This window comes from Branchiostoma lanceolatum, chromosome 16 (assembly GCF_035083965.1).
Source record: "Branchiostoma lanceolatum isolate klBraLanc5 chromosome 16, klBraLanc5.hap2, whole genome shotgun sequence".
NCBI classification, from domain to species: Eukaryota; Metazoa; Chordata; class Leptocardii; order Amphioxiformes; family Branchiostomatidae; genus Branchiostoma; species Branchiostoma lanceolatum.
In genome coordinates, this window is record NC_089737.1 from 10,883,441 (window position 1) to 10,897,972 (window position 14,532).

Here is a 14,532-nt window from a genome sequence, read left to right on the forward strand (position 1 = left end):
TCATTCTAGTGTGAGTAGCAATGGAGCATTTATAAGGTAAACTGTGTGGATACACTTGTTTCCAAGGTATGGGTGTGTAGAGATGCTCTTCCCATGAATGTTGTATTTTGTAGGAGGGTTCACAAAAATCGGCACCTTAACGTTTTATAAAAAAAAAGATTTACAAACATTTCAAGATGTTTTTTTTCCGAAGCCAAGTCCTGTCCCTACAAATCGGCGTACAAACCCTTACTTTGGAGATGCCTGTCTTTGTAAAGGTTATAAAGATTTCCAATGAACAGGGATGGCCGAAATCAGCTGATTATATTAAAATTCTGGACAGGTAGTACCAAAGTTCAAAGCAAAATCCTCATGAAAAAGATATTGTTTTCCATAAAGGTGCAAAATATCATCAAGATATTTACCTTTCCTATCATCAAATGCAATTGAAAAGATATCGAACTGATACGCATAGTTAAGTTCAAACAAAGAAATTTTGCTGGCTTCTTCAACCCCCTAAAACCCTTTCTAAAGATATTATAGTTTGGACCCCATAAGAACAGATTCGTCCCAAAAATGCATCAGTCGGATGAAGGTTAAATAGTCACATTCAAAATATTCTGTAATTCAAACTACACTAACATAATGATATGCAATGAGTGCATAGCGCTGAAAAAATTAAAGCGTAGGGTCATATGAGGCAAGCTAGAGGGTATCGCCCTACGGTTGCTTCAGCCGAACTCTTTCCATTTCATTACTTACCAGATACCTCATACATCCCACGAGAGCACTCACATTACACCTTATCTGGCGATTATGCATGCATATAGTCCGCTTCCTAATGAATAAGGCATTAACGTGGGATTACATATTTGCAATTTATATAGAATCACATGTTGCTTACATACGACAAGAAATGGCTTACGGCAAAGGAAAAACATATTACGAACAGAAATGTACAATCAAAGAGGTTCTAAAGTAACGAAATCACCGATAATCTTAAAATACGACCATAAAGCTTTCGAATAGATTAAAAAAGCACAGATGTATGAAGAATCTCACAGCACGCTTACTTGTTATGATGGTGCCCTGGCGGCCTCCACTCCACTGTCTGTTGTGATTAAACCTGCGTCTTTACTTGGGACAGTTTATTTACTCAACGTGTCGAAGTAGACTATTGCAAAAGAACGGGCTATTCCCTATTCTTATCACCACGGTAGCAAGACTTGCAAGACGATTTTGGCATTACTATATCAACTGTGAAAAAATACAACCAATTCCTGAATGGTTGCAATAGATTTCGATGTTTTATGAAGAATATGTAATATTGAAAATACCCCATTTTCCAACAGAAATGGTATCTCCCATTGATGTATTTCCGGTAGGCAAGCCGGTTACTGGATGATGTCATTGCGCGAGGTAGGAATATGAGATATAGGTCAACGTATGAATATGTTCATAAGGAAATATTCACCAAAACATACTTTTATATTTTGATGTGTATTAGAACACTTTCAGAATTAATGTATCAGCTTGAATTAGGAAAGTGTTTCGTTGCATTGGTATACTGTGTATGCTGCAGTTTGGAATCACAAGCATGTTTATATTTTGATGTGTATTCATGAAAAAATCTTTTCAAATGTATTTGTTTGAATCAGGAAAGTTGTTACTTGCATTGGCATACTATACATGTGGTAAACTAAATCTAGAGTCGCAAGCATACAGACAAGATCGACATAGATGAGAATGAAATACTCGTCTGAATATATTCATAATGAAATAATTGCGAAGACCGTTTATCTTTTGATGTGTATTCATAAGAAGTATCTTTTTAGAATCAAGTTAATCATAAGTGTTTGAGCAAGGAAAGTGTTAGTTACATTAGTATACGCTGCAATTTAGAATCGTAAGCGTACAGAGAAGACCGAAATACATGAGAAAGAAAACCACGAGATCTAACCACGTATGAATATGTTAAAAATGAAATATTTGCCCGTATTGGAATGTGCATTCATAAGAACGGTATTTGAAATACATTTGCCTGAATTAGGAAAGTAGTTTTAGTTGGCGAATGCATTGATGTACAGAGTATGCTGCAATTTAGAATCACAACACCGACGTAGCTATAGGTGAGAATGAAAAACATTGGATCAGACTACATCTGAATATATTCATAATAAGCTATTTGCCCAAACATACGCTTATATTTCGATGTGTATTCATAAGAATGATATTTTCAGAACCAAGTAAACAATGAGTTCTTGAAATAGGAAAGACTTTCGTTGCCCTGGTATACTATGTATGCTGTAATTTAGAATCGCAAAACCGATGTAGATTATAATGAAATACATGGCATCTGACCACAGGGTTTGGTTGCACAATTAGGGACTAGCAAAGAGTAATGTCACTGATGTCTCAATCTGGCAGCAGACGGTTGTTCGGATCAATAGAAAACCTCATGTCTGGTGGGAGATGGCTGGATCCCTTCTACAGGTGGTTCCGGAGTCTGTTGGCAATGATGTCATTTGACGAGGGCTGAATACTAAGGAAGGGATGCTTTTAATCACAGCCGAGTGCACAGAGATAGGGAGAGCCTCCGGATTGGATGCAACAGTTGCCTTGTGGCTATCCAGTACATTTCAGACGTCCAAAAACAGGAGCCACACACAGAGATGCACAGTCGACTGGTCCTGTTTTCGGAAGTACATAATGAAGATATAATCTGAGTGTATCTTAGTTATATATAACCGAAACTAGCTTGATTTATTTCACCTACTTAAGCCCTATGAATATGGTAATAGCTTTTGAAATTCATGTTAAAATTTCACATCACATACGTATACACACACACTGATATACTATGTATATGTTTTGTGTATTATCGGAATATCATTTATAAGTAGGTTGATGTACTAGTGGTTAACGTATTCACGTCCATTTGATTACAGGGTTGTGGCAAATACGGTTGTTCGTATCAATGTCAATGACAGGGTACATTGGAAAATGGGGCATAATGTTAAGAATTTTAGTTGACGCATTTTCTATGATAATTGTAAATATATGCAATCAACGAGCTGCTTTCTACTATGACAACTATTCCCTTTTAGTAATCTCCTTGTATCAGATATAAAGACTAACTTCAATGCAAATACATTTCCTTGTCGGAATGTAATGCAAACAAATCCGCTTAATCACACTTGACGCAGTTGAATAAATCATTGCAAAATACATGAGACCAGTAAGCTGCTTTCTACTTTGACAATGATGGTCTTCTAGTAATTTCCCTGTATAAGATATAAAAGATCACATGTAAATATAATTCTTAGTCACGACCGAATGTAATGCAAAAAATCCGCTTAATCACACTTGACACATCTTTTTGATTATTGTAAAATATGGGCAATCAGCTAGCTGTTTTGTACTTTGACAATGATGTCCTTCTATAGTAAATTCCTTGTATCAGATGTAATCCTTAACACCAATGTAAATACAATTCCTTGTCACAACCGAATGTAATTCGGACAACCCCGTTAACCAAAGAGACAACCTTTACACATCAAAGTTCCGCCGAGGTAGGTTCCCGTTTGATTGACAGCCCGGCTTCCCTACGCTTCCCCGGTTCCGGCAAGGTTTATCTCTAGATAGCAGGTGGCATATAGATGGCGTATCAAACGTGCGAACTACTTTGTTTTTCTTTCCGTGTCGCACAGAGAAGAAACCAGATAAGCTGCTTGAACTTCTGATTATAAATGCCATGACCTTCAGCAAATTGTGCCCTAAGGCTTTGCTACTTTCGTTGTCACACGGTATGACGTCATGTAATTTTCTGCACCAATGAAACTGTTAGTCGTTGGACATGTTAACTGTTGCGAAGGAGTCAAGACTACGTACACGTTTTGTGAACCTTGGTCTCTGTTTTGATAACCATTTTTCTGTTAAATGCCATGGCCTCCAGCAAATGGTGCCCTAAGGCTTTACTACTTTCGTTGTCACACGGTATGACGTCAGGAAACTTTCTGCACCAATGAAACTGTTAGTTGTTGGACATGTTAACTGTCGCGAAGAAGTCAAGACTACGCAAACGTACTGTGTTGGTTGATCTGTTTAGATAATTCTTTTTCTGTTAAGTCTATTTGATTGGGGCTTTGAGTAACAATGTGGGTAAGATTTTAACATCCTTTTGTGTTTTCTAGTGGCGATAGAATTGGGAAATACTGTCACTTAACAGAACATGAGTACAGTTCGCTTTTTCGAGATAAAGCAGAAATTATGAAGTTGTCAGAAAGTACAAGAACGTTTACGGTGTCGTAGGAACCCGGATAGTTTGCCAAGGAGGGTTGATTAGAGTTTCATCAAGGAGTGCTACAATTAAGTACCTGTTGCCCAACACCTACGGGAAGAATACAATAATGGACGTAGAATTATACATTTCCTTTACCCTTCTACAAGGTGCAGTATTGATCAACTCTTCTTTACTATTAGAAAGGGTCGCAGTCCTTAAGATAGGACGTTAAGAGTGCTTTTCGAAAAGAGTTAGGGGAATCCCCCGTACAAGGAACATGGACATACTGCACATAGCGTCTGTCCTTGCTGTCAAACTCATTGGAAGAATAGCTCTTCCGTGAGCTAAACTGGTTCGAGATCCTTTTCTTTCACTCTGCAAAGCTGCAATCCTCAGAGATCATACACAGGCACCGGGACGTGGGCGCTGATGTATTGCGGTGTTAACCAGAACGGTTACCTCGGTATTGAAGTCACCATGAAAATTGCCGAGACCTCCCAAGTGTTTCGGAGGATTTGCAAGAAACGTTTTAAAACAAGCAAGTCGCGAACATACCATGAACGGAACATGCAATGAATGGAAATACCATAGGTAGGGACACACATTATCCCAAGGGTAACATATACATCATTACCAAGCCTCTGACTATGGTCGCGAATAAAAGGTGGTTTGATAAAATCATAGTAAAAAAGAAATGCGTATGCATGATGCAATATCTGATAAAGGTGGCAGAGAGCATTGCTTTTGAATTCATCAATAGTAAACAAAAAAACACCAACAAAAACAAACAAACAGAATAATCAATCCTGTGGGCAGTTCACGGTGAGGTTGCAGGTATAACATCCTCAAGTAAAATAACACTGACAGAACAATCATTTCGTACACATGTATCACAGAGTAGCAGGCTTAAGACCAACAGAATATTGAAGTAGTCGTAGTTGTTGTTGAGCTATCTACAAAGACAGTCACGATTGAATCCAAAGACTATGGCCTCCTTCCAACTTTACGCCCCGGAGCCTTTTGTTTGATCCATAGGCCATTCGTTCGTCGACAGCATGGTCAACTAAATGCCCTCATTTCTTCCTTGTAAGGAAATGTAAATGGACTCGTATTATACATTTCAGGAATATATTCTAGTGAAGATTACACCTCAATTTCTCTTTGGGACGTTTGGGACCAAAGGCGCGTCCGGAAACAAGGAATACGTATGTGGGAGTAGATGGCCTTTGACACCCTATTCTCAGGCGGTGCAATGTATGATGTTGTCTTTTATACATCTCTTTTATATCGAAAAGAAACCCGTTGTATTTCTTTAGTGAAGATTACAACCCAGGTTTTCTCTGGGGCGTTTGGAACCAAAGGCACGACCGGAAACTTAGAAGATGCATGTGCGAGTAGATGGCCTTTAACACCCTATTCTCATGCGGTGCAATTGATGATGTTGTCTACTGAATAGCTTTGTCCCCAAGTCACATTCTGTCTTTGGTCGCCAGACGATCGATTTTGGGTGTCTCGTTAACTGGAATCCATTGAAGCTTACTTTACATTGTAAAAAAAAAGAAGATTGGAATTGTGTTTTCAAGACATAGGAGAAAGTGCATGCTGTAAGTGAAGACAATGTGCATCATCAAATATGTATAGATGTCCATAGATGTTGGAATATTTCTGGATGAAATTAAAGCTTAATCATTCTTCTTATTGTTGGCAATCTTCTTCTGTCATAGATCTATTGTATCTATCACATCTTACAAAACAGTGTTTGCACGACACATACCCTGGAATTTAAGTAATACGGCACCATTCTCCTTAATATGAAAGGCAGTTTTCACTGTCTGTCTAGTCTGTCAGGAAACAGTTAAAAGAACAATCTACAAGGCGGGACTTCGTAAACCATTAACTTAGTCTAGTGCCCTCTTTATTGATGAATGACAAATTCTTGGAAATCAAAGGGCAGGTCTTTTATCAAAAGAATCATGTAGACATACAGCCGCCTATGGAGTTGGAAACTGTGACAGCTTCATAACTTTAGAGTACTGGATTCGTGCCAGAACATACCTCACCACTGCATGTTGTATATCTGTCAGTGTATGTGACAAATTATTCAAAGCTGTAACCTCTATAAGCTGCCTAAAATGCCTAAGGGGTGCAAAGGTGACGAAAATTCTCCATAAAGAGGAAGTGATAAGTAGATTTTGGTCACTGACAGCCGCCGTTCTGTTTTAATGTCGTCTGAAGATCTGTGATCTGTTAAAGTTGGCATAGCTTAATTGGCTAAATCTCTAGAGTCGATGTTAACACTGACAATTCTCCATAAAGAGGAAGTGATAGGTAGATTCTGGTCATTGACAGCCACCATTCTATTTTGATATCGTCTGAAGATTTGTACAAATTAGCGTAGTCTGATTGGCTAAATCTGTAGAGCTGAGGTACGGGGTTTCACCCTGAAAATTCTCCATAAAGTGATAGGTTAATTCTGTTCATCATCCTCCACTCAGTCATTGGGTCTGTTTGAATGTTCGTGTATTTTGCCATGGCCAATTGGTTGCACGAAGCAAATGAAGATTACTCATGTAGATACGTAGAACAAGTTTTACGTTACTCAGTTATCATATCGTCTGAAGATCAAAGTTGGCATAGTTTAATTGGCTAAATCTCTGGAGCCAAGGCAAGGGGGTTCACCCTGCGCAGCGATCGGAATCTAAATCAAACACATCCAACAGCTCTCTCCCAGTGCAAGTCTGATGGGAAATGATTAAAGACGTCTTCGCCATAGAAGGCTTTCTGGAGAATGAGTTCAAGATGCAGGTCGCCCCCTGACTGACGTCACGTCAAGAAAGCCGCCAAGGTGCTTAACACGATGGACTTCCTCCGAATAGCTTCAAGGACTTCGTTCATTCCGGTTCGACTGCACGGTTCGTTTAATGGCGTTGTTACATCCACCCGACGTCTAGCTAGTCATTCCCGATCAACAAGTTAGATAGATATCTTTTACTTTTGTAATATCCAATACATAAAACATCTACTACGTGTACCTAGAAACCAGGTATACGAGCTTAAAAGGAAAAATGTACGTATATTGTCTCTCTAGTTGTTGACAGGCGAGTTATAAAGACATATTTTAGAGTAATGGTATAGAATAAAAGTGGTGCGTTGCTCATGGGAAATCTAAGTTGTAAAAGTGCATATTGCTTTCATCTGTTATTTGACGACAGCAGCGAGGAAAGGATGTGCACTTGGGTGGTGGTAAGAAGACGCTGTGTCTGTCCTGATGGTCCATCATTTACAGCATTTAATACAATTACAAGCCGTGGGAAACTCCTGGTGGCTTCTGCACGCTGCTAGTAATAACGGAAGGGGATATGAGTCTGTGACACGCTGTGACGTCAATTGATTATGTGAAGACACCATTCAACAGACATTTTCCGCTTGGTCTATTGCTCAATGTCTTTTTCCGGCAGCTAACTCCACGGGTTGGTTCTAATGGATACAGTTACTCATACTGGATGACTGAGAGGCTGTGGCTGCAAATGTTCTCGGTGCGCAAAGGCAATGTGTTGCTTTTCAACGTTCACAAATCAAGAAACCTTCTATTGCGATTCTTTATTTACATATGACAAATGATATAGACAACCAAACACATCGTGTAGTCTAAATACTACGTATGGGTCTAAGATTGACATGTATGTTGGAAGAATGATTTTTTATTGTTCTGTCTAAGTCATGAACGTTTTGATGCATCACTGGATTGTTTCGCATTGCCATTCCAAGTGGATATGTTACCTGAGTCTTAGTTATATGTGAATGTTAAATTGATGTATATCGGATACTACATTTTGTAACAATGCTTCCTTGGTGGACCACTGCATAGTGTCCTTGCAATTTCAATGAAAGAAAATATAGAATGAAATAAAACAAAATGAAAATGTGATTGTATGAATGCCTCACAAACATCAGAGACGACACATGGATGCTATGGATGAGTTGCACCTTCGGTCTTCTCTAGGTTTCATATGCATGGATAGAGTCGTAAATGTTCCAATCACTCTTCCGTGGACAGTAAAAACGTTACAGTCGTATCTCTCTATCTCGGAATCGTAATAGCATCCTAACCCTTGGTCATAGAGCAATCTCAGCTTTTAGGAAGTTTATGGTCAGCAAGATTGTGGAAATAACTCAGAGACTCGCTGCCCTACAATATAATGGGAAGACGATTTAGCACCATTCGTCATATTTAATACAGTGGCAACTGACCTATCTGAATATCAATGGCCAAGAACCGCTCGACAGAGGAAAACTTGGAGTCTGACAAGGGAGGGGTTCCTCCAAAGGAGTGATGATACTCTGGAATGATGATGACCTATCTGATGGCACTGACTATAAGGCCTTGTTTTTAGAGTACAGTATGACTTGATCATGAAAAAAAAAACCACCACGACCCAAACAGACAAGTCGATGGCTACCATAACAATCAGTGGGTCCATGCGCATCAGCATCAAAACAGGCAGATGCACACTATTTAATAAGACATAAGGTTGTAGATAGAATACCAAAAGGCTAACATATTTCAGCAAACAATGAATTTCCATCCAGAAGTTGCCAGCGCCAGCACAGGATAACTCTTCGGTACCAGGGCCAACATGTCCCCAAGGAAATTCGGCCTTTGTCCCGCTGAGGAAGGTCATTGATGAGCAATCGTTTCAAGCAGGTGAAAACATGGGGATGGGCGCAGTTGGCCAGGCGGGCATTGAAGCCTCCCGTGCCGAGGAAGTTAAGCCTGCAGGCCGGGAGAGACTGACAAACTGGATAAAAAGGATTGCTTGACGGGAAGATGGACTTCTGCCAAGTTGCTCTTTGTGTGTGTATCTGAATTGTCCTGTAGGTAGTTTCGCATTTCCTGACAGTTCACAAAAAGTAGCATTTAATCGTGGCCAGTCATCACACTCCACAACCTCGGTTGAGGCTTCCTTCCTTTACAGTAGATACTCACTTTGTGTTTGTATAATTTCCAGGTGGTTGGCAGTGATAGTGGCAGGTTTTACGAACTCAATGTTTGGAAATCCCTCTCTTTAAAAGACAGATTACGATGCAAACCACTATAGAATGTAAAATTGTATTGATAATAATTCTCTATCGATCAGGAACACGGAGCAGCCCACGTCTTAATATTCCGAGTCACGACTTTCATTATCATTGAGACTTAGGTTCGTAACCTGGGGCGCAAATGAGAAAGCGCGTTTCAGTCTTAATAGTGTACAAAGCACTAGGGTAAATGTGATATTACAGCGGTGGTTGGTTATTAGAAACAGAGCCACGGCGTAACTGTAATTCCCGGCTAGCATTTGCTGCCGACAATTCCTTATCAGACTTCAATTGAAGCGTATCTTTTTTTTTCTAATGATAATAACACCATATTGCGGACATATAGTTATCTCAGTATAAATACACAGGGACACAATTGCATACCATTATATGTAATCACAGTTTTTTTAATGTTACAGAATTACAGACCAGCTAGAAATTTTCAATCTGATACATGGATCCCCTTCATTTTACAATGACTATAAAGCAAAGAGCAGAGTGAAGTAGGAGAGTGGGGACTGGAATATCAGGAGTAAAACTAAGCTGCATTGAAGCTTCGTGTATTTATCTTTTGTTGCTTGCAAGTTGAGTCTTCTCATTGGGTTGTGGATCGTTCAAGGAATGTCAATTTTGTTTCACGCTTGCAAAACACGTTAGCGCTAGTGCGCCAACGCAGCAGAGTATCTTAAGTTCTTCAGATTCAAAGTCTGTCACTTTGTGTATTTGTTTTTTTTCGCACTGCAGGTTGATTCTTCTCACTGGGTTGTGGATCGTTCATGGAATGTCAAATTTTGTTTCACGCTTGCAAAACACGTTGAAGCTAGTACGCCAACGCAGCAGAGAACGTATCTATAAGCCCTTTAGATGCAAAGTAAGCCTTACTCTTAAGTATCAGCTGAGCCTTCCTTAAAAGTTTATACCCGGAGAGAAAGGTGGGGTAAAACCTATGAATACACAAAATCTCTCTGAGTGACACGGCGGGAGCTGATTTACAGTGTGCACTGTATGGAATGGAGAAGACGTGTGGAAACGCATAGGGTCATCTGCTAGACAAGAAGGCCAAGAATAGTCGTAATATAGATGTCTGATACGAGCCCATTCCATTTTCTATGGAACATAATGGTATAAGGATACGTTACGTACCCTGGTACTACAGCAGTACCGCTATTCAACACAGGCCGGAAAAAGTAACACCTTCAAGTCTACAGCATCCACATCAGTGATCATCATAGTATGCAACCGCTACGTCAATAATGAACCATCCGCTTGTATTATGTATAAGTCAACAATGGAAGAAACAAACAATTGAACAATCAATCAGGCGAAAAACCCAGTCCCCTCACAAATGACAGCGGATGCTGTCTGTAACGTCTGACCGTTTCCAAATTTCGTTCAGTAGCTTGGATGCCTACCCTTCATCTACGACACAAAAAAAAAACAAAAAAAAAACAAACAAACAATCAAACAGACAGTTATCTACTTACTGTTGTTGTCAGATTTGCCGTGGAAGGGTCAGTGTTACGAGGAGCTTCTCTGCCCAGGCCCGAGGTCTTACAGCATCCTACAGCCCTGTGACCATGAACCGGCACTCCGCTGCAAAACAGAATACGTACGTCAGCTGTATTCAACAAACCTCTTATAATGTTATATAGAATTACATACCAGGAAGGTCGTAGAGGTCACTGTAGCAGGTGTCTAATATGAAAAACTGCTTTCTTTGCATTTTCCCCTTATTTTTCTCTATCAATCTCCGCATATTACCATCGGCTCTTGCTAACTTGACACGCAAATTGTACCAAAAAGAAAGTTCAGAACTCCACAGACCTTCAGAATTGTACATTAAAGAGAAAAAGAATATACTGAAAAACATATGTAGGGTCCCCATATCTAACTACGTAAGTCCATAATGCAACCGTTAGAAATGCTGATTACGTGGCAATGTATTCCATCTGACGTCAAAGGAATCAAGAAGGATTTTCTTTCAAGCGTCTAAGTGACAAATGCAAGCCGAAAGAGGGACAACAAAATTCAGCTGAGACTACATAAAGTAGTTCCTAAGCCTGATAGGATTCAACTATGCGGGAGGTTTGTACTAAAACGTTATCATGAATCCCCCGTTGCGAGAAGATGGGCCAGAACATCATCCTGCATTCCGCGTGCACTTCTAAACTGTCACTTATGTTTTTACAGACGGTATATTTGGCTGACAGCCCAGAAGGTAGCGGAAAGAATCCGGGTTAGCATGAGAATATGTTGGTAACGGAAGCCTGGCCGTGCCAAATGGCAGGAAAGGTCAGCATATTGTACCATTTACAAAACATCACCACCATGTATAAGATACAGCATGGTCCATATGTTTGTAATATATTAGTATGCATATTGCCATGCATCTCTTCTACCATGAGTGCAAAATATAGAAAAAACATGTATGCCGAAATGTTTGCAAGTTAAACAAAATGAAACTTATCTTTAAGATTTGGGTTTATTGTATTACAAAAGTAGCACTTGTCTAGTACTGGTGCCATAATACAAATATGTTGGTTGAAAACATAAAAGAATATTTACTTCTTTCATAAAAGGACTCGATAAAACGTATATAGTAGGAGTATTTAACTAAGTCAGTTAAAGGATCAAATGGATATGAAAAATGTTGACAATGACGTCATGTAGACAGAAGTAGTAGAGAGGCATTACGTTTTTCATACGACTGTTAAGACCCTTTAAATATCATAAAGGAAACCCAAGCAATATTAGGGCCCGAAAATTGTATTTTGAAAGTCAATCTATTCAATCATTTCCATACATGATTAGTTCCAACAACACTATCTCAATGTATAGCGACATCCATGATGCAAAGATATGACGTCGGTGTGATGTGAGAACTCATTGAAAATCGTCGCGGATTATTTTGTAGGCTCACGAAACCAAGGGGATCATTGTACGGCTCGTTTTTGCACTGGTTTAAAATGCATTAAAGTGTGAAGTTATAACGGAAATGTGCTAAACAGTGTTAGTAAATGTCACTACCATAAAGATTTCAGCATTTTTTTCTTTCCATTTTTTTGGCACTAATATTGCTTTGGTTGCCTTTAAGAACCCATCAATATTCCATCCGTTACAGCAGCTGGAAACTCTTGATATCTAATAGTATGTGTACTTAAAAGCCAGAGGTTTCTAAAAACCTTTTCCAGAAAGCCTTATATTACACCGTATACCAAATTCACCGCCGAACTTTGTGATGAAATATACATAAAGGCATTCAGCGTTCAGTCATGTTTGCCAGCAAAGCATATCCGGCATATGGTCCCTAGTGATGGGGCCACGTAGGACTAAAATCAAAAACAATTTAGCTCTCTACATCCGCTACTTTCATCTACAGAATGCGCGAGCGAGAGCTTTTATCATGCCCACATATGCAGCGCGCCGCGCGGTGAATATATTTCCCGAAAGACTGCCACCGGACATTATCTTATACGGGCATATCGCGACGTACGTGATTTAGGTTAATGTGTAATTTCCTATTCTTCCTGCGTATCCTTCGATATATGTATCACATGCATACACATTGAACAATGGTATCTAATTTTACTATGATTGGTTTGATTTTTAATTTCCTTGGCCAATCACCAACAATCAATGATGTACATACGGATTAATCTCTTTGTGTATGTATAAGACATCTTTAAAGATGTTTTCATAGGATGCCACGCCTTTTTTTAGGATAAAGGGTAGCCTCTTTGGCAGGCTCCATGACTTGGAGGCTATCAAAAAAACGGTAGCTACCAGCATAATATACGCAGTCAGAAAACGGCACAAGAAAAGCCTTCAAAGGCCGAGCTATGAAGCCGGCTTGAAAGGCCAGTTTACGACACTGGTAAGGCATGAAATAAGTATCCATCTCCAACAACTCGCAGGAGTGCATCCAAGAACATTCGCTTGCATGAATCTGAAGCATAACGTCTCAGTTGTTTCTACCTTTTTGTCAACCTTTTCCCCTGACTATCGTTCTTCATAGACATGTATATTATTTCTTCGTATTTATTGATCACCAATCCCGTTTATTATGACCAGAAGGCAACGTTGCGAACTTTCTATTGGTAAAACTTGTTGCAGCTGTTGCTTTCATAACTTCAGCAGAGTCCCAGGGGACTGCCTTTTCAATCGATATGATGTCGACTGAGGAGACCGAGCGGTAGAACACCGCCCACTCATGCTGTTATGACATGGGTGGTTTTCATTTCAGAGCGTTCAACGCTGTTTGACAACTTGTTGATATCGATTCTGTCACTTCCCGTTACGCTGGCAAGCGGGTGACACCTTGTGGGTGGACCTAACATACATGTCTGTCTATACCACATTTCACTTCATATCTATACATCGAGTTGTACGATATACAAAAGTTCTTCTTAAATACGCCAGAAATTCTCCCAAAATACTAGAACATATTTCAAAGATGCGATAGATCGTAGTGAAGGACTATTTGCAGAGTCATCGTATTTTAGTATCCGAGCTTTCAAATAAGATGTTGCTCCAGTCCCACCCATGTATACCGTAACCTTGTAGTGGCCTTCATCTTCTGTTACGTGGTGACTACTGAGTGAGTAGTGACTACTGACTGAGTAGTTCAGTGCCATGCCTAGAAGTGGTCTCTTTACATTGTACTGCGCGAACTCGTTTAAAAAAAATACTTAAAGAATAAACTTCATGCATATGAAACGGGGGAATTTTACACATTTCCTTCTCTCGACTACTTTTCTTGACAACTGATTCATTGCCTCCACTTTCTTCAGTAAGTGCCATTCAGTGAAACTTCTCCAGAAGACAGACTGGGGTGATTTACACAAGGTTGCTTTCAAAGATTGCCTCCTATGCAGTCTGGGCTATTATGCCACACAGCTTGTACGAAAGCTATTTGATGTTTTTGTTAGGCTGTATCTCTCTCAAGCTACCCCGGGGGGGAGCAGACTACGTTTGATGTCTATATCACAAAGGGAAGGGATTCAATGTTTGCAAATCCCTACCCGTTAGGACCCCTTTGAAATATCCTTCACATATGGAGTCACATGTATGTACATGCCTGACATAGAAGTCTAACTTGCATCCGTCTGATAAAGCTGCCTACCCTTGTGCCATAAACTCTTTAGAAATCCAATGTAGTTCTATGAATGATGATAAAATCACACAGAATATAC

At 39.7% G+C, this 14,532-nt stretch overlaps 1 protein-coding gene across 1 annotated transcript in view; it reads right to left on the reverse strand.

Annotated features, from left to right (window-relative positions):
* The window catches only part of LOC136421762 (synaptotagmin-12-like), a 78,570-nt gene that overhangs the window by 43,953 nt on the left and 20,085 nt on the right, over positions 1-14,532 (reverse strand). The window contains exon 2 of the mRNA XM_066409278.1: positions 10,825-10,933. Within this exon, the coding sequence (XP_066265375.1) occupies position 10,825 (1 nt within the window). The 5' untranslated portion in view covers positions 10,826-10,933. The remainder of the gene's footprint in view (positions 1-10,824; positions 10,934-14,532) is intronic.